The following is a 23,651-nucleotide window of genomic DNA, read 5'->3' as shown; positions in this document are numbered from 1 at the left end:
CACAACTTTAACGAGTTCCCATAGGAATCAATGTTAAAGCTGGGGTTATGCCCCGTCAGATATTTCTCACCCAGAAAAACCAACATACAACTTGAAATACTGTACCATATATGTACAGCATTGTGCAAATTATTTTTCTGAAATAACTTGCAAAATAAATCACTAAATATCAAAGAAACACTGTATAATTTCAAATTAGATAACAATCGTCAGTCTCTCTTTCTGCTTAGGCAGTCCCTCAGGTTCGGGGCTGACTTGCTTCCGCTCTGGCACGATGGTTTTTAAGATGGCTGATATGTCCAATTCACACACTCCAGGCTCTGCCATATCTGGGTAGGTGTTGTTTGGACGATCAGTTAGATAAGCTGCTTGGAGGGTTTTGCACTCTCTGCTGACTTGACTTAGCCTCTGCCTGTTCCTGACAAAGACTCTCCGTGTTTGGTGCCTTCCCAAATGAACCTTCTCACATTATGTGTTGGTCATTATGAGTTGGGGAGATGTTTGAGCTCTTCAGGGATACTTTGAGGACAACCCTAAAGCGTTTCAGTGAAGGTAGTCTTGAGTGATTTAGAGCCTTGAAGCTGGACATGTTGGCTTGGAGGAAGGCCTGGCTGTTGCACTGCCTTTCTTGCCACTGGATTTGAGGATCTTTTGAAGACTCTGCCGGTGGTGCTTTGAGCTGCCTGCATGATGCCATGACCTTGGGGTTTTAGTTCCTGGTCTTCCTCTTCTGAGAAGTTCAATGACTGAAGTTGGAAAGACTTTGGTTTTGAATTGAAGGTGGCGTGCAACATCCAGATCCTTGTGGAGTTAATGGGATGAAGGGCCAGGATTCTGAACAACCTTAAAATTTACTCCCAAGAACTGTTGGGCAATTTTCTTTTGCTTCTCCTGGTAGATCCCTCTGTAGCAATCCCCCTGTTCACTTTGGCACTGTGCTCTCTGTTTGGCTCATCCTTCATGAAGATTTCCATTGCCTCTTCTATGAGCTGCATCATGGTCAGCTCTACAAGTGTTCTCATGGAATTGGAGATCACTTGCATAAAAAAAACCCAGATGCAAAGTTCTGATGAAGGAACATCCAATCCCACCCACTTGGGACATTACATCAGCAATCCTTGTAATATATTGGAGGACAGATTGCTGGGCTGCTGAGAGATCCTGCAAGCCCCTTTCAGCACCGGTATCCACAGCCATGATGGCAGCATTCTGAGCCTTTGGGGCAGTAAGTTGTTCCTGCATGACAGCAGGCTGAAATTGCATGACCTCAATTTCAACTTCCACTGCACCGCGCAGGCATTGGATGGCTTCTGCCATGGTGGAAAGAGTGAGCTCCAATGTCTTCGCAAAGCCCTGTGCCAAATTGGGGTGGACTCCTCCATGCTCCTTGACAGTGATAGCTGGCTTTCTGGCAAGCCTGTCTCTGCACCAAGTTTATCAACCTTTTTCCACAGTCTGCCTCACAAAATCCTCATCTGAATCCTCTGCAGTGGCACTCGTGTGTGATCTTGGCCTTTGGGGAGCTAGCTGCAGGTCATCCATGCCTGGTGATTCACCATGTGCAAATCCTGCAGTATGCACAGTGCCAGTAGCTGAGCTAGTGACTGCAAGTATAGGATCAAGTGACTTCACACCCAGTGTCCGACAAAGTTGCAGTCCTTGTGCCTTTCTCTTTGCAGATACCCAAGAGTGGCTTGCAGTGAGGAAAGGGGATGGGGTGGAGGGGTGGGATGGCAGTGTTGGAAGAAGAGGTGCATGCTTATATCATTTGCAGCTTGTATATCAGAAGAGATTGTGGGATGACCGTTAATTGGAATGTGAGGAGGTCAGTTAGATAGGAAAATGCCAGAACTATGATTTCAGCCCCGCCAGTGGCCATGGGCTCAGTCATGGCTGCTCTTATGTTTGCCAGCACTGCCTCCTCCTCCGTGGGGATGATTTGCAGCCATGCCTGTCCCCCACCAGTTGGCTTCTGCTGCCTCTGTTTATGTGCCACCTTGTTCAGAGGAAAGTGTGTCGGTGAGTGTGGTGCAATGTGTTTGGGTGATGTGCTTGTCATAATTGAATAGCTGGCAATATGTATGAGATGAGGAGAGTGGATGTGAGGCTTGTAGCTGTGCTAAGTGTGTGTGATGGTAAGGTGAGGTTATTAAAGTTGGGTATAGTCACGCTTGAATGAGAATGTTGGTTGGTGAATGAAAGAAGTTGGTGAATTGAGCAGTGTGTGAGGTTAATAATTCATTTGTAAGGCAAATGACATTTGAAGATGCATTCACTGATCTTGACCAGTTGTGAAGATCATTAAACTTCTTCCTCCGCTGCATTTAGGTCCTTGGTGTTAGACTGCTTGCATTGGCAGTGATGGCTATCTGCTCCCATTGCCTTCTCGATGTCTGTCTGGAGGGCCTCCTGACTCCCTGTGGGTAAAGAACCTCTGTCCTCCTGTCCATTTCCAGCACCAAGGCCTCCAGTGCTGCGTTAGACAACCTTGGAGCATGCTCTTTGCTCTGTTATGCCACTTTCACTCTTGCAGGTCAGAATGTCCCCAGCCACTTCCAGCACCTGCTGCAGCCAGAATGCACTTCCCCTTAAAGAGGTGCAGGCTGGGTTTAGGAGGTACTAGCTTGCACAAGTTTGGGCTCCCTGCTGAGGCGTGCAGCCACTTGACAGTGTGTGGACTGCATGCTACTAACATTTAAATTAGCAGGCAACATGAAGTTTGCACAATGCCTGCATTGCAATGGACTCATGGGGACCATGATGCTCCTTTTTCAGACTTTTTTTCAATGTTTGCCAGACTTTTGAAATCTGCACCATCTGCATATTTTTGTGTATGGCTAAGTCTTTTTTATAGCAGAAGTATTTAAATGGCTGCTTAACTTTTTCTAGTTTTATAATTTTCAGATAGTTCCAGACCTTTGACATGTATTTAATAAACTCATATTAGTTACTTGCCAGAGCTAGCAGCACCATCAGACAGTTTATTCAATATCATAGTTTAACTTTAAAACCAACAGTGACAACTAATTTATTGAGCAAAATACTGAGGATGCTGGAAATCTGAAATAGAAACAGAAAATGCTGGAAAAACTCAGTAGGTTTGGCAGCATCTGCGGAGAGAAAAACAGAGTTAACGTTTCCAGTCCATTTGACTTTTTCAGAGCTAAAGAGAAGTAGAAATATATTGGATTTTATACTGTTTAAGATGTGGTGGAGCAAAATAGAAGGTTAGAGATAGGTGGGAGCTAAGGAGAAACTTAACAAAGATGTCATGGACACAGGACAAAGGGAGCATAAATGGTAGTGTTAAAGACGAAAGAAGATGCTGATAGTGGCATAAAAAGTAAGATAACAGAATGTGTCAATAGCAGAACAAGGGTCAGCACTCTGCAAGCATGACCCAGACCTTCCTGTCACTTGCCATTTCAGCACACCATCTTGCTCTTATGCCCACATGTACACCCTTAGCCTGCTGCAATGTTCCAGTGAAGCTCAGTGCAAACTGGCGGAACAGCATTTCATCTTCTGATTAGGCACTTTGCAACAAAGCGGTCACCCAGTCTGCATTTAGTCTCCCCAGTGCAGAGGAGACCGCATTGGGAGCAGTGAATACAGTAGGCCAATTAAAGGAGATGCAAGTGAAGCACTGCTTCACCTGAAAGGAGTGTTTGGGGGGCTGGGACAGTGAGGAGGGAGGAGGTAAAGGGGCAAGTGTTGCACCTTTTGCAATTGCATGGGAAGGTGCTGTAGGAAGGGGGTGAGGAGTTGGGGGTGATGGAGGAGTGGACCAGGTTGTCATGGAGGGAACAGTCATTACGTTGACAGGGAATATAATGTGGGAAAATGTGAGGTTATGCACTTTGGCAGGAAGAAGAGAGGAACTGAATATCATTTAAATGAATAAAATCTGCAGAAAGCTGCAGCACAGAGGGATTTGGGAGTCCTTGTGCATGAATCCGCAAAAGATAAAATACAAGTTCAACAGGTAATAGAGAAGGCAAATGGAATGTTGGCATTTATTTCAAAGGGAATGGAGTATAAAATCGGGGAGACTTGCTAAAACTATACAAGGCACTAGTTCGACCACACCTAGAATACTGTGAATAGTTTTGGTCCCTTTATCTAAGGAAAGATATACTGGCATTGGAGGTAGTCCAGAGAAGGTTCACTAGGTTGATCCTGGGTATGGAGGGATTTTCTTATGAGCAGAGGTTGAGTAGGTTGGGCCTGTACTCATTGGAGTTTAGAAGAATGAGAGGTGACCTTATTGAAACATATAAGATTCTTAGGGGGCTTGATAGGGTAGCTGCTGAGATAGCAGAACAAGGGTCAGTGCTCTGCAAGCATGACCCAGACCTTCCTGTCACTTGTCATTTCAACACACCATCTTGCTCTTATGCCCACATGTCTGCCTTTGGCCTGCTGCAATGTTCCAGTGAAGCTCAAAGCAAACTGGCGGAATAGCATTTCATCTTCTGATTAGCCACTCTCCTTGTGGGAGAGTCTAGGACTAGAGGGCATAATCTCAGAGTAATCTCTGCATTTAGTCTCCCCAGTGTAGCGGAGACCGCATTGGGAGCAGTGAATACAGTAGACCAATTGAAGGAGATGCAAGTGAATCACTGCTTCACCTGAACGGAGTGTTTGGGGGCTGGGACAGTGAGGAGGGAGGAGGTAAAGGGGCAGGCGTTAAATCTCAGAGTAAGGGGTCATCCATTTAAAACAGATGAGGAGGAATTTCTTCTCTGAGGGTAGTTAATCTGTGGAATTCTTTACCACAGAGAGCTGTAGAGACTGGGTTGTTAAGTATATCCAAGGCTAAGATAGACAGATTTTTAATCAGTAAGAGAATCAAGGGTTATGGGGGAAAGGCGGGAAAGTGGAGTTGAGGATTATCAGATCATCCATGATCTCATTGAATGGCGGAGCAGACTCGATGGGCTGAATGGCCTACTTCTGCTCCTCTGCCTTATGGGGGTGAGGGGAAGATGTGTTTGGTGGTGGCATCATGCTGGAGTTGGCAGACATGGCAGAGGATGATCCATTGAATATGGAGTCTGGTGGGGTGACAAGGGGGACCCTATCGTGATTCTGGGAGGGAGGGGAAGGGGTGAGGGCAGAGGTGCAGGAGATGTCAGACACAGTTGAGGGCCTTGTCAACCACATTGGGGGTACCTTCGGTTAAGGAAAAACTAAGATATGTCAGAAGCGCCATTTGTCAGGTAGCATCATCAGAACACATGCCATGGAGGCGGAAGAACTGGGAGAATGGGATGGATTCCTTACAGGAAGCAGGGCGTGAGGAGCTGTAGGAGCCAGTGGGCTTGTAATGAATATTGGCACACCGTCTATCACCAGAAATGGAGACAGAGAGGTCAAGGGTGGGAAGGGAAGTGTTGGAGATGGATCATGTGAAAGTGAGAGAGGGGTGGAAATTGGAAGCAAAATCGATAAATTTTTCCAGGCCCAGACTAGAGCATGAATCAGCACCAATGTTGTCATCGATGTAATGAAAGAGTTGTGGGGTTTATTGAGCTACAGTTTTTTTCCATTGTAATGACTTGTCATAGTTAATTGAGAAAGTGGAGCTATATTTAATAAACTCATTGTCTGTTAAGCATGTTTTCTTTTGGCTATGTTGGTCACTAGGTGACGTTAGTTTTGGATAAGTTATCTCACCTGTTGTGAAAATAGTTCTCCAGGAGATAATTTAGCATTGATGGAACTTTTTTTGTGGTTTCATTTGGAGGCATCAAAAAGATTGATGCGGCATGTGAAAAATTCCCACTTGGCAAAAAGATGCATCATTTTGCGTTTGGGCTATAACTGAATACATATTCTGGGAAAACAGCTTTTCTGTGCATCTTTGATGTTGCTGTTAGTTGCTAAAAATAGATCAGTCTGCATTTCCTGGCTGCTGCCACTCCTCTTCATGAGTTCTAGAAATCTTGAGAACCATTTCCTTGGTGCTGTTTACAAGTGTTTCAACCTCTTTTGCCACGAAGTAGAAAGAAGTAGTTTTTCATCCTTAGTACTTGATACAGTGTATGTGTTCTGTGTGTTCATATGGAGCTGTGCAGACATATTTACTCCCCTGGCAGGAGTGATAAGTTGAAAGATATCTTAGTCAAGGCTGAATCAAAACTGATAATGCTAGAGTTCTGGAGCAGATTGTGCCCACTTTATGCTTTCAGCTGCAAATGTTGTTGTATGTGTTGGGTGGGAAGACTCGAGGGGTTCATTTTATGTTTTAAATAAACATCCAAGTACTTGGATTGCTGAAGATAAATGTCTTGTGCAATTTGTCTAATTGGAAAACTTTTAATAGAAGCCCAGAAAGAAAGCAATTGAAAGCTCCAGCAATAGTGAAAGTGAATCAGGCACGTCATCAGACTCTTCCAGCGAGGGTTTGAGCAGCAGTGATTCTGATGACTTTGATGACGACGACGATGATGACGACGATGATGATGACGATGACGACGACGACGACGACGATGAGGAGGATGATGATGATGATCATAGCATTGGTGAAGAAGATAGTGAGGAGGGTGATTCAGATTCTGAAACTGAAGCTCCACATGCAAAAAAGACGAAGGTAAAATTTAAGACACAAGATTATTGTTTCCTTCAAATAGGTGTGTGACATATTTTAATATTTATTCTTTGGCTGACTTTGTACTTAAATATATTATTAGCATTTTTATTTGTGTGTTGGATAGTTAATTTTGCCTTTCACCAACTCAGATTTACATGTGCACTGACTTTCATCCCTTCCATCCCTGACCTCCAATAGCGACTGACTTTCAAAAGGCAGTCAGTGCATTTCATTAATTATTTGTCTAAGCTTGCTAATGTTCTCTTTGATGTAAAAGACCCAATTGATTTTAACAAATTTTTAGAAAATTATTTTGCTGTACATAGCTTCTGTTTCTCAGTTCACCTTTTGTTCTTTTGTATTGTTGGGTCCAGTTTTAAACAAAAATTGAGCTTTACATTCATTCCACATGACAACCTGCTGAGAGTTTGTGAAGATCAATTGAAGTAGCTGTATGCCATAAGATAGATAAATCATGAATTAGACAAAGGGCTTCTAGGTATTAGTCAAACAATTTGTTTATACATTGCAGCAAGAATACTGTCGTGTAATTAGTATGTTATTAAAAACTTGACGAATATTAATACACCTTTTGAAGGTCAAAGGTAACAGATGAAAATATGTGGAAGTATACATTTCAACAGAACTGAAGATAAAATGTTTAAATCATGTAGCAGAAGTATGACATACCTGATACTTCGTACCTATTATTATTTATGCCTGAAGGCTTCTGTAATGCATATTAACGTGTGTACACACCAGTCTGCTGCTCTTTGTTCATATGGCCTGAGTAAAGTCTTAATAACGTAAAATCCTGAGCCCTTCTAATGATGGCAAGAAGGAAGACTTTATTTGTTTACCTGGATTATCAAAAATTGTGATTCAGTTAAGTAGGTTGACATCAAAATATAATAGCACAGGGTAAATATTTGATACTCATGCCTGAGTATGTGTTGTTTTAGTATTTTGTTTTCCCTCTGATGGGATGTAGCTCGTCAGAAAGATTCAGATTGCTACCTTGGATCTTAATCACCTGTGCAGAATTCAGATTATTGCCGGGGAAGGAATATTTTTTGACTGCGTTCTTGCTTTATGGGATAAATATTGCCATAGAGGAAGTGGTGTTGAAACTTGCAGTTAGAATCATAGGTGCAGCACAGGAGACCTTTTGGCCCAGTGTGCCTGTGCCAGCTTTGTGAAAGACCTGTCCAATTCATCCCGCTTTCCCCCTACTTCCCCATAGTCCTGCAGATTTTTCCTCTCCAAGTATTTATCTAACTTCCTTTTGGAAGTTACCATTGAATGTGGTTCCTTCACCCTTTCCAGCGGTGCATTTCAGATCGTCATAACCGGTGTCCCTCATTGCTTATGGATCGTTTGACAATTACCTTAAATTGTGTCCTCTGTTAGCAAATCTTCTGCCACTGGAAACAGTTTATCTTAATTTACTCTATCCAAACCCTTCATAGTTTGGAACAACTCTATCAAATCTCCTCTTAATCATCTTTGCTCAAAGATGAACAATCCCAGCTTCTCCGGCCCTTCCACATAACTGATGTCCTACACCCCTAGTACCATTGCATTAAATCTCCTCTGTGCCTTCTCCAAGATCTTGATATCTTTCCTGAAGTGTGTTGCTGAGAATTTCCACAGTCCTGCATCTGGAGCTGAGCCAGATGACAAAAAAACAATAGAATGTATACTGAAGGTAATTGACCAAAGGACTAGAGGGGAGATGAGTAGAATTTTTTTATGGAGTGTGTTATGATCTGGAATGCACTGCCTGAAAGAGTGGCGTAAACAGATTCAATAATAACTTTCAAAAGGGAATTGAATAAATACTTGAAAGGAAAGATTTGCAGGACTATAGGGAAAGAGCAGGGTGGTGGGACTAATCTTTCTTAATCTCTAATCTCTTCTGTGCTACATCATTCTGTGCAGAGAAATATTGAAGAGATGGATAATGGGCCAAAAAGTGACAGATGGAATGTAATATCAGTAGTGTGCAGTGGTACATTTTGGTAAAGGAACTGACGCTCATAATTATACTCTAAATAGAAATAAACTAATTGATTTGAGGATAAAGGTTCTTGGGACCTTGTAGACAGTGCTTCAAGTTGATGAGGCTGTTTTTAAAAAATAAAAGCTAATGGAGTTCTAGGTCTCCCAATAAGAAGTATAGATCTAAAATCCAAGAAGTGGGTCTATGTCAGGCGTTAATAGGAGTACTTAGCACTGAATTAGACTGCATACTGTTGGAAGAAGGATATTGAGCCTTTAGAGAGAGTGCAGTGCAAATTCACTAGGATGTTCCCTGGTATTACCAATGCATTGTATGTACTCAGTTATGATACGGCAGGTGGTATTTGCCAGGCTGACCAAATCCATGAGGGAAACTTGGCCATGCTATCATAACGTTTTTGCAATTTGTATTTATTACGAGAAGATTTGTGCACGGAATTCAGAAGTAATGAGTCCAGTAACACCTTTAGAGATTTTAAAAATTAAATTAAAACATTTATTAACAAAATAAAAGAATAAAACATGTACACAAGATTATATTTACATGGTTACTTAATATTATAACAATTCCCAAAATTCCTAGTTAACCAGACTCCCAACTACAAGCCCTCTTTAAGGCAACAGTCCAAAATAGATTTTAAATTTATAGCGACAATCCAGCAGGGTTACCACAAACACCCACTCGACAGTGGAATTCCAAAGGCTTTTAACCCAATTTTGGGTACTGCAACAGCACACTTCTGCAAAGTGGCTAGAGGCTTTTCCCCAAGTCTGTTTCACCTTCCAAGTGTACCTTTCAGATATTACATGGCCACACCTCATACAGCCTTCCATTCTTCTTTAAATACATTTTTCCTTCATTGATTTGTAAATCCCATTGTTCCCACATGTCTTTGGAATTTACTTTTCCCATAATATAAAAAATATTTTCCTGTTGTCATCATGGTCAGCTCTTTTGGGAAGAATCAACGTAATAAACTGCCCTATTTATCTTGTTAGTTGTAAACATCCTACCATCTAGTTGAAAACCAAACACCTCTCCACTTACTTTAAATTGCAAATTTTATTCACACCCTATCTGCTGACTTTACTCTAGCTCACTCATTAGCATTTCAAATGCCCTTCTTACACCTAACTCTTTTGATAATTCCAACCTTGCAGGCCATCTGTCTCTAATTTAATTAAATCAGCCACACAACCATCCACACACACAAAAACATAAACCTACTTTACAATTAATATAAATAATATTATGAAAAATATGATAGTTTCATGATAATTCACATATAAGTGAATATATACTCGCTCTCCTTCTGGCCTATTCGCGCTCTTATCTATTCTGTACTCTATTCGTGTTGTCCTACTTCAATTTTTTGACTGGAAAATAGATTTTCTATTTACCAACATTTATTTGTAATAAGAAGACTCTCTGATGGCTTAATTCCTTGCAACAATGATTAGCTTTCTTAACTATCTGAGCCATATAGAACAGATTTATTTAAATGTCTCTTCGCTAACTTGAGGAATGTTAGATCTGCATTGACATCTCTTAGTTAGGAAACGGAAAATCAGCCAGGATTTTTACATGTGTACCGCTAAAGAGCCCATTCTGAACCTAGTTGGTTACTGATGGCAACCTATTCAATTTTGCAGAGCATCACAACTAAACCAAATTGTTTTCTCCCCACCACTTCCAGTTGCATGCTTTTCACAGAAATTAACTAGTTAAAGGCAGGAGCAAGAACCCCATCTCATCTTTTCCTTGGACCTTCATCTCTTTCTACACTACTGGCTCCAACACAAGTGCTGATCCCAATTACTTATTTTCTGTATGAAAAAAGCCTAATTTTCTAAAACGTTTTAAAGATGATTATAAAAGTTAATCTTAGCATTAGCAAGCCTAAGTATAAAAGTGTTGAAAAAAGGACCTAACCTACGATTCTTTAAATATCATAAATTTAAATTTTATTTGCAGAGTTTGATGCACACTGCGAAGGAGCCAAAAGAAACAGGCCAGACTGTTCGTGACCTTAAGCATTCACATGACAAAAGAATGAACCAGCATCTACACCTTGCCACAGAATCTCAGACTTCACATTCATTCCAATCCCAGCAAAAACAGCCTCCGGTTTTGTCACAACTTTCCCTCATTTTCCAGACCTCTCACACAAATGATGAGTCTGATAAAAAACATCAGAGTGTCATTCAGTCCACAGGACTAACAGTTGGGATGAAACCTGTGCCTTTGGTCAATCAGGGAAGGAAAGAATCTTCTCCAAAACTAACTGGTGCTTTGCCTGAACTTCTAAAGGCAGGGAATATATCTGCTTCTGAAGAACTGGGGTCACCACATGATCTTCGTTTGAAGCAGGCAAGTTGACTTAATACCTTCAGTTATCGTAGATTGAGTGTATAAAACTGAAAAACCTAGGCACGGGGCCAAAACTCATTATCAGGCCACCATCGACTTTAAAAGGAATAGGAGAAAAAATGTGATAACTTGAGATGTGGTTAATCAGGCCATGCGAAGCTTGAATTTTAAAAACTTATGATTGTAAATTCAGAGCTTAGGTGAGGTTTTCCTTTTAATTTTGAATTGTTTTCTAAGTGCTGCATTACTGGTGACTAATCATTTTCATTTACCGTAAAGGAAAACCTTTCCAACCGTTTTTGAAGCAGCTTAAACCATTACACCAGAACTAATCAACGTAATTTTGTTAGTTTACCTTTACAAAAAGATCTGTCACCAGACAGATTAAAAATGTCTTTCTTTAACACAACCAGCCAACCCTGCCCGCCTCCCTCCCACAAATTCTGGAGGGTCTGTCATCTTTATGATTAAGACATTCCGATAATAATTCTTGGAGTGCTTTAGGTAAATTTGCACCGTCTGATATTTTCTTTAATGCATATTGTCTGTACTTGTTGATTTGCATCATCAGGCTATGAACAGCAAGTTGACATCCTGAAGACATGTAAATACATTATTTTAGTAGCAGTGAACGTTGATCTTTTGATCCACTATTGAGTTTTATGGTTTAGACTCCTGCCTTGGCTTTACATCTGTTTTAAAGATCTGACCTTAATGTAACTCCAGTATTTATAAAATGTACAGCTGTGCTTCTACACTGGATCCTAATGAAAATTTCTTGTAGTTGTTAGGGCTAATTTTGCAAATACCTACCTGTAGTGGGGAGCCTTGTCCCTCCAGTAGGACCTATAGAGAAATCGCATCTGTGATCTCCAGTATGGGTCCATTGTGGGCAATGTTCTCCACCAGTAATGTGCTTTCATAAAATTGGTGTTATAGTTTCTATTTTGAAATTATTGCAAGTGCATTAGGTAATATTAAAGTGAAGTGAAACCAGATAGCTAATACAGCTACTCATGAAAATGACAAGCAACTAAAATTTAACATTGGTGTCATAAATATTTGCATATTGTTTTTGGCTTGCATTGTTTTTATTCTATTGAACATTTGAATCCTTGTTAATTGACTATTCTGTTCTATTTACAGGAACTATTCAAGCAGTCATTTCCAGCACAATTAAAGAAACAACAAGAACAGTACAAGGCCCAGAAGAAGGCAGCAGCAGGCGGTAACAAGAGCTTCCAGACCCCATTGTCTAGTCCGAAATCTGCTGCTAATTCACCAGCACACCAGAAGCTGCCTCCAATTGATGGTAACCAGTCAAACCCCTTGATAATAAGTGCACTTGTAGCACAGCAGCAACCTAATGGGGTAATTCAGAGTGTCATTCAGGAAGCACCTTTGGCACTTACGACCAAATCTAGAATCCAAATTAAGAATTCTGACAAAGTAGTTACAAACTCTGGTAGCACTACATCCATTTCGCCACTTTCCCTGGGTTCTAATTTGAAGAATCATTCCAGCAATCATGTGACAGCAGTTCGACATTCTACCTCTCCTGTATTATCCCAGAGTTCTCCAAAAGACAAATCAGTGAGCGTTAAGATCACTGCACCTGTCCAGCATCAACATCATTCTATCCAATCTTTGGCTGATCATTTTAGAGGGAATGAATCTGATATTCCAAGTAGCAAAGATTCTGATGAGTCCAATGAAGAGGAAGATGAAGATGAAGATGATGATGATGATGATGATGAGGAAGATTCTGATAGCCAATCAGGTTGGAATTGATATTAATGTACTTTTTTTTTAAAAAATGGATTTTGAAAGGAGGATTTCTATGTAATGTAGAGGTTGAAGCTCATGTTAGGCAATAGAGCAAAACATGTTAATGAATCCAAAACCTGTTTTGCCCTCTGCCTGATCTTCCTTTCTTTTGAAGTTAGTGGAGGGAAAATCAGTTGGCGTATAAAACAGATTACTGATTTGTTCTCACCTGTTTTGTGCTACTCTCCAAGACAAATTTTGCTTAATATTTTTCCACATACAACACATATTTCAGCATCATATCAATTTTATAAGAGCAGATCCTATTACAGATCACTTAAATTCTCTCCACCTAGTGCTTACTGCAATCTCTTGATTGCTATATTTTTTTTCATAAACATTAGGTAACCAATTGAATATTGTGCTAAGTATCTGAAAACAATAAAAAAAACTCATGCTAAGTTGGTGCAGCACTATTTTGATACTATGATATCCAACTTTATTTAAGTCTACAGTGGAGAATTTTTATGGTGTAAGTGACATATAATGCTGCATGGGTTTCTTTTTGTTACTATTCTCTCCCTTTTTGTCCATCACCAGAAGTTATACATGTATACAAGTTATACATTATTAGGATTTTAAGCTGGTAAGGGAGATGGAGGTTTCAGACAAGGATGAATTTATAAGTCTGAAGGGAAAAGACAAGGCTGTAAAGCAGAGAAGCGATTTGGCTAAAATCAAGCACATTGTGGCAGGAAGTAACAGAGAGTTAACTAACATAGTTGGACATTAGCTAGCAATGAAGGATACATCAGGAAAAATAGTAAAATGTTAAAATTTAAGGCAGTATGTCTGAATGCTCGAAGCATTTGTAACAAGGTAGTTGAATTAATGACACCAGTATAAATAAATGGGTGTGAACTAATGGTCACAATGACATCTCAATGATGGCTAAGGTTGGGAACTAAATATTCCAGGACAATTGACTTTTAGAAAAGATAGGCAAAATGGAAAATGAGCAGGGGTAATCCTGATAAAGGATGAGATAAAGGTAGAAGAGAGAGAGAGGATCTTAGCCTAGCAAATCAGAATGTAGAATCAGTATGGGTAGATCTAAGAAATAGCAAAGGGCTGAAAACACTTGGAGTAGTTTATAAGTCCCCTGACAGCAATGAAGTGTTGGACAGAGTATAAATCAGGGAATTAAAGGAGCATGTAATGAGGATAATACAGTAATATTGTGAGATTTCAATGTTTGTATCAACTGGGCAAACGAAATTGGCAGAAGTAGCTTGGAGGACAAGTTTATGGAATGCATTCAAAACAATTTTCTAGAACAGTATGTAAAGGGACCAACTAGAGAATAGGCTATTAACAATGTGAGGAGATTTGTTCTTATAGTGACTGCCCTACAGATGATTGAAGGAAGTCGGAAGCATTTGTTTTGCCTTTTTTTGTTCTCCCATCAATTTCATGCTGAGTATAGTACCACAGGAATGGCTCCCCTCTGGTATATGACTAAAGTGCTCATTATTTGTGTTAGCCAAGATGATAAGTGCTGGTGCAGCCAAGTTCAGCTCTGTCCTCACCTGGTGTCTGTACACATCGGTTTCCAGCACCTGATGTTAAATAACATGCAGGAGACAAGACGCTGACAAGGTATCTCCCCTACATTATGGATGCATTATTGCTTATCAGGAGGCAATTATTATATCTCTGATTTGGCATTTTAACTGAAAAATTACACTATCTACTTTTTAACAGAGACAATCTTGTCATTTATGGAACTCTGTTGGCACTTAGATTTCTTGTTCATGTTCAGGAGTGTTTGACCCTCAGTGCAAAGTTATCCCTCACCTGACTGCAATTTTACAGTGTTAAGACATGAGTAATTAACATAAATTCCCGGCGCAGCATTGACCTTGTGCTGGCAACTCGACTAATGAGTACTTGTGAAAAATGTGGTTAACACCTGAATTTAAAAGGGATGAGTCATATAAGTGGCTGCATCTATAGATAAATATTGTTTCAAGATTTTAAAAATTTCAAAAAGTTTAAAATTTTTGTCAGCCTTTGCCAATGCTGTAAAGGGGAGGGAAGAATTAAATGAAAATAAATACAATATATAGGCACGAAATGAAGTCAGTAGGCAAATGCTGGAGTATAACACTAATCTGACCCCCACCCGCCCCAGTTGTTGACAGGCAAAGTGGACATGCAGCTTTATGAGATAAGTATAAAGAGGATTGTACTATTTGGTATTCTGGGACATCCTTGCCAGTGACTGCCTGTCAGGAAATGGCAGCCAAATTCAAAGGTTTGTATAACATGTGAATGGCTTCAGTAATGCTTTGCACTCTTGAGTACTTGCTATCTGTGAAAGATTTTGTGTGCTGTTGAGGTGATATCACCCTTCCACAGTGCGTGTGTTGCCTCTTGCAGACAAAGTTCTGTCACTTTCTTGATGTGACTATTGATCGCATTTTTGGTGTCAGTGCTACTGACCATCCTTGTTAATGGACCTCCTATTCCTTATGATCAGAGTATGCTCTTTTCTATCCAGTATCTATTTAAATGTAGCAAGAAATGGGGTCAAAATGGAGACAGTCTTGTCCTCTGTACTCCAGGATCTGTACTCCAGGATAACTGAATATATTGCATGTGATCTCCTCAACTTCAGAAGGCAGAAGAGTTCATACTACCAGATCACAGCTCAGACTATAAACTCACAGATTAAGTTATTGGATGTTAAACCAGTGAATGAACACTACTCAGTACAAATTATATATTAACAGTAATAACAAAGTTTACAATGCTTGATATTAAAATACACTTCTCTAGCACTAACCCTTAACCTTAATTTGACCCTTGAAAGATTTAGCTATCATCATTACCAGAGTCCTCTGACTACTGAGTTTAAACAGCCAAATATAAATCTGCTTCCTGTAGTTCCTTGCTACAGACTTGTCTGTTCAAGCAGCCACAAAGAATTGTAGCATGTCCCCCTCTCAAGTCTGTCTTAAAAGCAGATATAGCTATCAACTAAACCTATTGGGTTAACAAGATTCTCAGGACGTTAACCACATGAGATGTTTGAATTTAATGGAATGGCTTATCTTGTTGAATGATTTGAGATGCCCAAACACAATGGGAGCAATCAGCCTGTGCAAATAAGGCTTTATCCCAAATGTGTACTAATTAGCAGGCTTGGGACGTATGTTCTCTGCAGCCTAAGAAATAGTTAGCGACCAACTTTAGCCATGTATGTGCTCTATCAAGAAAGAATCCAATGGGAAAAATGTTAGAAATTATTATTAAAGATGTTATAGTAGGGCACTTAGAAAAATTTAAGGCAATCAGGCAGAGTCAACATGATTTTGTAAAAGGGAAATTATATTTAACCAATTCATTGTAGATCTTTGAAGGAGTCACAACTGCTGTGCATAAAGGGAAACGAGTGGATGTACTGTACTTAGACTTCCAGAAGGCATTTGATAAAGTGCCATATCAAAGGTTATTGCAGAAAATAAAAGCCCATGGTGTAGGGGGTAACATATTGGCATGGATTCAAGATTGGCTAGCCAACAGGAGGCAGAGAGTTGGCACAAATGGGTCTTTTTCTGGTTGACAGGATGTGACAAGTGGTGTGCCACAAGGATCAGTGCTGGGGTCTCAACTCTTTGCAATCTATATAAATGACTTGGATGAAGGGACTGAAGTTATGGTTGCTAAATTTGCTGATGACGCAAAGATAGTAAGGAAAGTAAATTGTGAAGAGGACATGAGGTTACAAAGTGACATAGGTTAAGTGAGTGGGCAAAGATCTGGCAAATGGAGTATAATATGGGCAGATGTGAAATAGTTCATTTTGGCAGGAATAATAAAAAAGAAGCTTATTATCTAAATGGTGAGAGATTGCAGAGCTCTGAGATTCGAAGGGATCTAGGTGCCCTAGTGCATGAATCACAAAAGGTTAGTATGTAGGTAGAGCAGATAATTAGGAAAGCTAATAGAATGTTATCATTTATTGTGAGGAGAATTGATTACAAAAGTAGGGCAGTTATGCTTCAGTTGTGCAGGGCATTGGTGAGACCACATCTGGAGTATTGTGTACATTACTGGTCTCCTTATTTAAAGAAAGATATAAATGTGTTAGAAGCAGTTCAGAGTTTTACTAGACTAATACCAGGAATGTTTTATGAGGAAGGGCTGGACAGGTTAGGCTTGTATCCACTGGAATTTAGAAGAGTAAGAGGTGACTTAATTGAAACCTTTAAGATCCTGATGGGTCTTGACAGGGTGGATGTGGAGAGGATGTTTCCTCTTGTGGGAGAATCTGGAACTAAGGGATACTGTTTAAAAATAAGGGGTCGTTCACTTAAGTCAGAGATGAGGAGGATTTTTTTCTCTGAGGGTTGTGAGTCTTGGAACTCTCTTCCTCAACAGGCTGTGGAAGCAAAGTCTTTGAATATTTTTAAGGCAGAGCTAGATAGATGGTCCTTGATTAACAAGGAGGTGAAAAGTCAGCAGAAGTAGGCAGGAGTGTGGGGTTGAGGTTCCATTCAGATCAGCCATGATCTTATTGAATGCCAGAGCAGGCTCGAGGGGTTGAGTGGCCTACTCCTCCTAATTCGCATGTTCGTACGTAATAAATAATACTTTATAAGCAAAAATGTTTCATGGAATCGTGGGATGGTACGGAATGGAAGGAAGTAATTTGTCCCATTGAATCTGTGCTGGCTGTCAGGAAGAGCTACTCAGCTAGTCCAACTTCCCCAACCTTTTCCTGTTGTCCTGCAATTTTTTTCTTTTCAGATAATTATTTAATCCTCTTTTAAAAGCCATAATTGAGTCTACCTCCATCACAGTCTCAGGCAGTGCATTCCAGATCTTAACTACACGCTGTGTTTAAAAAAAAAAAGTTTTACCTCATGCCGCCTTTCGTTATTCTGCCATTCACCTTAAATCGGTGTCCGCTGGTTCTCCACCTTTCTGCCAATGGGAACTTTTTTCTCTATCTACTCTGTCTAGACCCGTCATGATTTTGACCACCTCTCTCAAATCTACTGTCTCTTTTTCCCTAAGGAGAACAGCCCTAGCTTCTCCAATCTATCCACGCAACTGAAGCCCCTCATCCCTGAAACCATTTTTGTAAATCTTTTCTGTACCATCTCCAATTCCTTCACATCCTTCCTAAAGTGTATAGTGCCCAGAATTGGACACAATACTCCAGTTGTGATCAAACCAGTGTTTTAAAATTGTCTTAATCCTAAATTAGCTTTCCAAATAGTAGTTATTACACAATAAGATTTGATCATGTGTCCTCAAATTTACTGAAGTACCTGATAAATCAATTGCACATTAAAAGCAGTAAAATTTGGATAGTTTTTTCAGTGAATGTTTTTGTAAAACCTGGCTGAAACATACTTTTGTTTATACTGAGCAAGGATGTACTTGTCTTGGAGAGAGTGCAATGGAAATTCACAAAACTGATTCCTGAGAAGAGAAGATTGTCCTATGTTGACAGATTGAGTAGACAGGACCTGTATCCCCCAAAGATGATCTAATTGAGCCAAACAAAATCCATAAAGTCCTTGATAGAGTGAATGCTTCGCAGTTATTTTCCCTAGCTGAAGAGTCTAGAACTACAAGGGTCACAGCCTCAGAAATTATAGTCTCTGTTGACCATTGAGGACTGAGATGAGAAGAAAGTCCTTTACTCAGCAGATTACGGTTGTTTAGAGTTCATTACCTCAGAGGACTGTGGATGCTCAGTTATTGAGTACATTCAAGGCAGAGATCGACAGATTTTTGGATACCAAAGTGTTTAAGAAATATGAGGATAGTGCAAGAAGGCGTTGGAGCTGGAGATCAGCCATGATTGTATCAAGTGGCAGAGCAGATTCAAAGGGCCAAATGACCTACTCCTCTTTCTTATATTACATTTTTAAACCAAAGCAACATAGATCTTAAATCAAACTTCTTCTGAGCCGAAGCATGTGTATGTTTCCCTAATGCAATGTAGCGAAAATGTGAATGAATTCAACATAACATTTTACTTGCATTTTCACAGTCATGTAATGAAAACAATTTAATGGCTTCACAAATGCAATTGTGATTTCTATTTTACATATTTGTAATGATGTGAAGTTAGAAGTTCAAATTAAAGTTGGCACTATTTATGGATAGTGTCATGACTAATTTGACCTTGGATCATCTTCATTTTGCATGTTTTTAGGAAGGATTGTTTATAGAATTTCTAAAATAATTTATTATTTTCCCATTAGAGGCTGATAGTGACTCAGAGACAGAAACAGATGGATCAGATGAAGAAGTTAAGGAACAAGATAAGACCGAAACAGAGAATGAAGGAGAAGATATTCCTCATAAAATAAACAAAGCTGCTCATTCAAGTCACACTTCTTCCAGTCAGTCAGCCCACTCGACACCCATTAGCCTCCATGTATTGAAGACTCCAAAGTCAGCACCTGGCTCATTGGCATCAGAATCTACAACACTGGTCTACACAGGGACCCCGTCGTCTTCATTTGCACCATCTGGTAATATTTTTTCCATTCCATTTTCCACCTTTTCTTTTCCTGAAGACAACAATTTCTTGTTGGAATGCATTTTTGAGGGGTGCCAAGCCTCCTCCAGCACCTTTCCATTCTTTGTATTGTCTTAGAAAATGCCTGTTCATGAGCAGCCCAACCATTTTAAGTGTTGGTGGGAGCGGCAGCATCACAGTAAAAATCTGTTCCTGTCCTTCCTCATTTCCACATATGCACACTTCCCATGAGGGCTGTTGGACAATGAATCAGGGAGTGGAAACACTGGCAAACTATTTACTTTCTAAGCATGGTAATTGAGGCTAATTATAGTGTCTGTACTGCTGTCTGGGCTGAAATCTTAATGCAGCATGTGGCAGTTAGGGATGAAACCTAGGCTCTTCTTTGTCAGCATGCCTCAGCTGGTTAAAGCATTGAGAGCTGTGTTATTAGATTCCGTTTCCATTTTATTGGGAGTATTTTCATTGTGCAGTAATTACTGTAGCATTCATATCAATTTTTAAAAACTTTGCTGTAGTAACATTCTCAAGTGCTGAAATATATCAGTCTTCAATTTTTTCAAAATATTTTGGGTTTGTGGATGAATATTTGGAAATCTTTGTTTTTCATAGATATGATGGCAAAAACTTGGCTTATCTGTCATATTGCCATTATGGGGACATAAGTTGATTTTGTTTTGCAGGGAATATTAGGGATTGGAAGGCAGGATGTCTGTGCAATAGCACATTGCATTGCACACCAATGTGATCTGTTGCTCAACTGAGACATTATTGGGCAAGATTTAACTCATTCAAAATCCATTCACTGAGTTAAAATTGCAGCCCTATGTGCTTTCACCTTTGAAACCTGGACAGTGTTGTGGACTTATGTCATGAAGTGGTACGGACCATGGAACAGAGACACAAACCTTAAATTTAAAGTTGTGTTGCAATCAGCTTAGAGACTGACTTTTAAAAAGATATTTGAACTTGCAGTGACTGACTGCAAGGATCACACAAGATTTCACATTTTAAGACTTTTACTGTAACAAATGAATTAAAAGCAACATTAACTAAATACTATTTTTGCAGACAACTTACACTTTAAACTACAGAAAAGAACCTGCTCCCAGGTGCGGCCAGCGGCTGGCGCCCCAGTTGCAGTCGGCGGCTGGTGTAGCTTGTTAGCTTCTGTTAAGGTACTGGACTAGCAACCCAGATATCACGAGCTCAAAACTCACATTGGCAAGATATGAAAATGAATTTGATTCAACTGGTAATTTGTCAGCTGAGGCCAGGAAAAAATTACATTGAAAGCTGTTGATTTTCATTAAAAACACCACTGGTTCATGAATGTCCCTCAAGGAATGGAATCAGGCACACTACCACCCCTGGCCCTACACTATGTGGTTAACTCCTAACATCTTATGAAGCAACCTAGTGAAAATGGACAATAAATACTAGCACTGCCTAGACTATAAAAGGAGAAAAAAAGTTCCATCAAAAATCACATAAATTCCAGTATTTAACTTGAGTCCTTGAGTCGATAAGTCAGTTGCTAATTCTAATGCAGAGCAGAAATCAGACATTTAGACAGTTTTTCAAATAACATAATTCCTAATCTGTGAGTTGCACATCTTTGTATTTGCCAAAGACACACACACAAGCGCGCACACGTATTTTAATTCATGGGGCATGGATATCGTTGGCAAGCAATGTTTCCTCTAAGCTGTGCATCAGCGCAGCAACCCGGAAGCTCCCACACAGGTTGAGCATGAGTTGGTCCTCTGAAGTTACTGTGCATGCATGACTGTGCAAAAAAACCCAAAAATTAAAGCGCCCACCTACTTGAATGAAAAGCACGTTCGCAACAAAAGAAAATGAGAGGGAATGTTGCAAGGCCAACATTTATTGCCCATCCCTACTTGCCCTTGAGAATGTGATGGTGAACCATGTCAGTCCATGTGATGTAGGCACACCCACAATGCTGCTGGGAGTGTGGGGGAAGTTACAGTCCTTTGCCATTCTTTCACTGTCGCCAGGTCAATGTATTTCCAAGTCAGAATGCTATGTGACTTAAAGGGGAACTTGCAAGTGGTGGTGTTCCTATGCACTTGTTGCTCTTGTCCTTCTAGATGGTGGAGGTCAAAGGTTTGGCCGTGCTGTGAAAAGGGCTTTGGCGAGTTGCTGCAGTGCATCTTGGAAATGACGCACAATGCAGCCAAGGTGTGGCTGTGGTGGAGGTAGTGAGTGCCTAAGTGGTGGATGGGGTGCCAGTCAAGCAGATTGCTTTGTTCTGGATGGTGTCTAGCTTTTTCAGTGTTGTTAGAGACGTTCTCATGCAGGCAAGTGGAGAGTATTGCATTACGCTTTCAACTGTTGATGGTGGACAGGCTTTGGAGAGTCAGGTGATGAGTTACTTGCTGCAGAATACTCAGTCTCTGATTTATGTGGCTGGCCCAGTTCAGTTTCAGGCCAATGGTAACTGTCCCCTCCTCTTCCACCACCACCCACCCCCAGGACATTGATGTGGGAAATTCGGCGGTCGTAATGCCATTGAATGTCTGGGGGAGATGTTTAAATTCCTTCCTGTTGGAGATGGTCATTCCCTGGCACTTTTGAGGTGGAATGTTACTTGCCACTTAGCAATCCAAACCTGAATGTTGCCCAGGTCTTGCTACAATGGGCATGGATTGCTTCATTACCTGAGGAGTTGCAAGTGGAAGTGAATACTGCAAACATCAGCAAAAATCCTTACTTTAATGCCTTTTCCTCCATCATAAAGTCCGATAAATCAACTGAAGGGGTTGGGCCGAGGACACTTCTAGGCTTGAGGAACTCCTGCAGCGATGCTTTGGGGCTAAGATGAGCGATCTCAAACAACCACAACCATCTTGCTTTATGCTAGACATGACTTCAGCCAGGGGAGAGCTTCCGCTGATTCCCATTGACTTCAATTTTACCAGGACTCCTTGATGCCACATTAGGTGCCTTGATGTTAAGGGCAGTAAGTCTCACCTCACCTCTGGAATTCAGTTCATTTGTCCATACTTAGTCCATGATTGTGAAGAAGTCTGTAGCCGAGTGGTCCTAATGGGAATCCCAAATGAGCATTGGTGAATAAGTGCCACTTGATAGTAGCACTGTCGACAACATCTTCCATTTCTCTGCTGATGATTGAGGGTAGACTGATGGAGGGATGATTGGTCGGATTGGATTTGTGCTGCCTTTTGTGGATAGGACTTAACTAGACAATTTCCAATTTCAGATAGATACTGGTGGTATAGCTGTCCTGAAACAGCTTTGCTATTGGCGCAGCTTGTTCTGGAGCACAAGTTTTCAGCACTACATCCTGGATGTTGTTGGGGCCTGTAGCCTTTGCTATCCAGTGTGCTCAGCCATTTCTTGATATCACGTAGAGTGAATAAATTAGCTGAAGCCTGACATCTGTGATGCTGGGGACCTTCTGAGAAGGCCTACATGGATCATCCAATTGTACTTCTGGCTGAAGATGTTTGCAAATGCTTCAACTTTGTCTTTTGCACTGACTTGTTGGGTTCTCCCATCATTTAGGATGGGGCTGTTTCTGAAGCATCCCCCTCCTATTATTTGTTTAATTGTCCACTGCCATTCATGACTGGATGTGGCAGGACTGCAGAGCTTTGATCTGTTAGTTTGGGATTGCTTAGTTCTTTTAAAAGCATGCTGCTTCTGCTGTTTAGCATTCAGGTTGATACCTCATTTTTAGGTATGTTTGATGCAGCTCTCGGCATGTTCTGCTATACTCCTTATTGAACCAAAGTTGATTCCCTGACTTGATGCTAATGGTGGAGCGAGGGATGCTAATGGTGGAGCGAGGGATGCTAATGGTGGAGCGAGGGATGCTAATGGTGGAGCGAGGGATGCTAATGGTGGAGCGAGGGATGCTAATGGTGGAGCGAGGGATGCTAATGGTGGAGCGCATCCATTATTCTACATTTGGTAAGATTTCCACTTAAATGTCAGAGGAAAGAACTGCAGCCAAATGCGTTAATGTTTGTATGCTTATGTTCCACAAGGTAAATTCATAATCTGTGTTTTGTATTAAATGGTAGAAATCAATTTTACTGATTATTTTGACACTGTGCTATGAATATTAAGTGTGCTGATCAGTGGACAAAAGCAGTTGAACATGGACAACATCACCTAGAAAATCGACTCTCCAGTCCCATATCTCAGCCTGTAAGTGACTTATTAAGCTCTCAATCTGACTGGTACAGAAGTGGCGCATAATTCCAGTCAGAAGCGTGTCACCTACCAGATAGGTGGAGGACGGCGCAGTGTCAGCAGGAGCATAAAGCCGCAACAAT

The 23,651-nt window shown here is 40.6% G+C and overlaps 1 protein-coding gene across 1 annotated transcript in view; it reads left to right on the top strand.

Moving 5' to 3' along the window:
* Positions 1-23,651, top strand: part of baz2ba (bromodomain adjacent to zinc finger domain, 2Ba) — a 322,339-nt gene that overhangs the window by 187,855 nt on the left and 110,833 nt on the right. Inside the window, exons 6-9 of the mRNA XM_078552234.1 lie at positions 6,329-6,595; positions 10,593-10,988; positions 12,135-12,768; positions 19,043-19,315. Coding sequence (XP_078408360.1) covers positions 6,329-6,595; positions 10,593-10,988; positions 12,135-12,768; positions 19,043-19,315 — 1,570 coding nt within the window. The remainder of the gene's footprint in view (positions 1-6,328; positions 6,596-10,592; positions 10,989-12,134; positions 12,769-19,042; positions 19,316-23,651) is intronic.

The sequence above is a fragment of the Cetorhinus maximus genome, chromosome 11, assembly GCF_964194155.1.
Source record: "Cetorhinus maximus chromosome 11, sCetMax3.hap1.1, whole genome shotgun sequence".
In the NCBI taxonomy this organism is placed as follows: Eukaryota; Metazoa; Chordata; class Chondrichthyes; order Lamniformes; family Cetorhinidae; genus Cetorhinus; species Cetorhinus maximus.
Note: the sequence above shows the minus strand (reverse complement) of the source record. Positions and strands in the feature narration are given on the sequence as shown.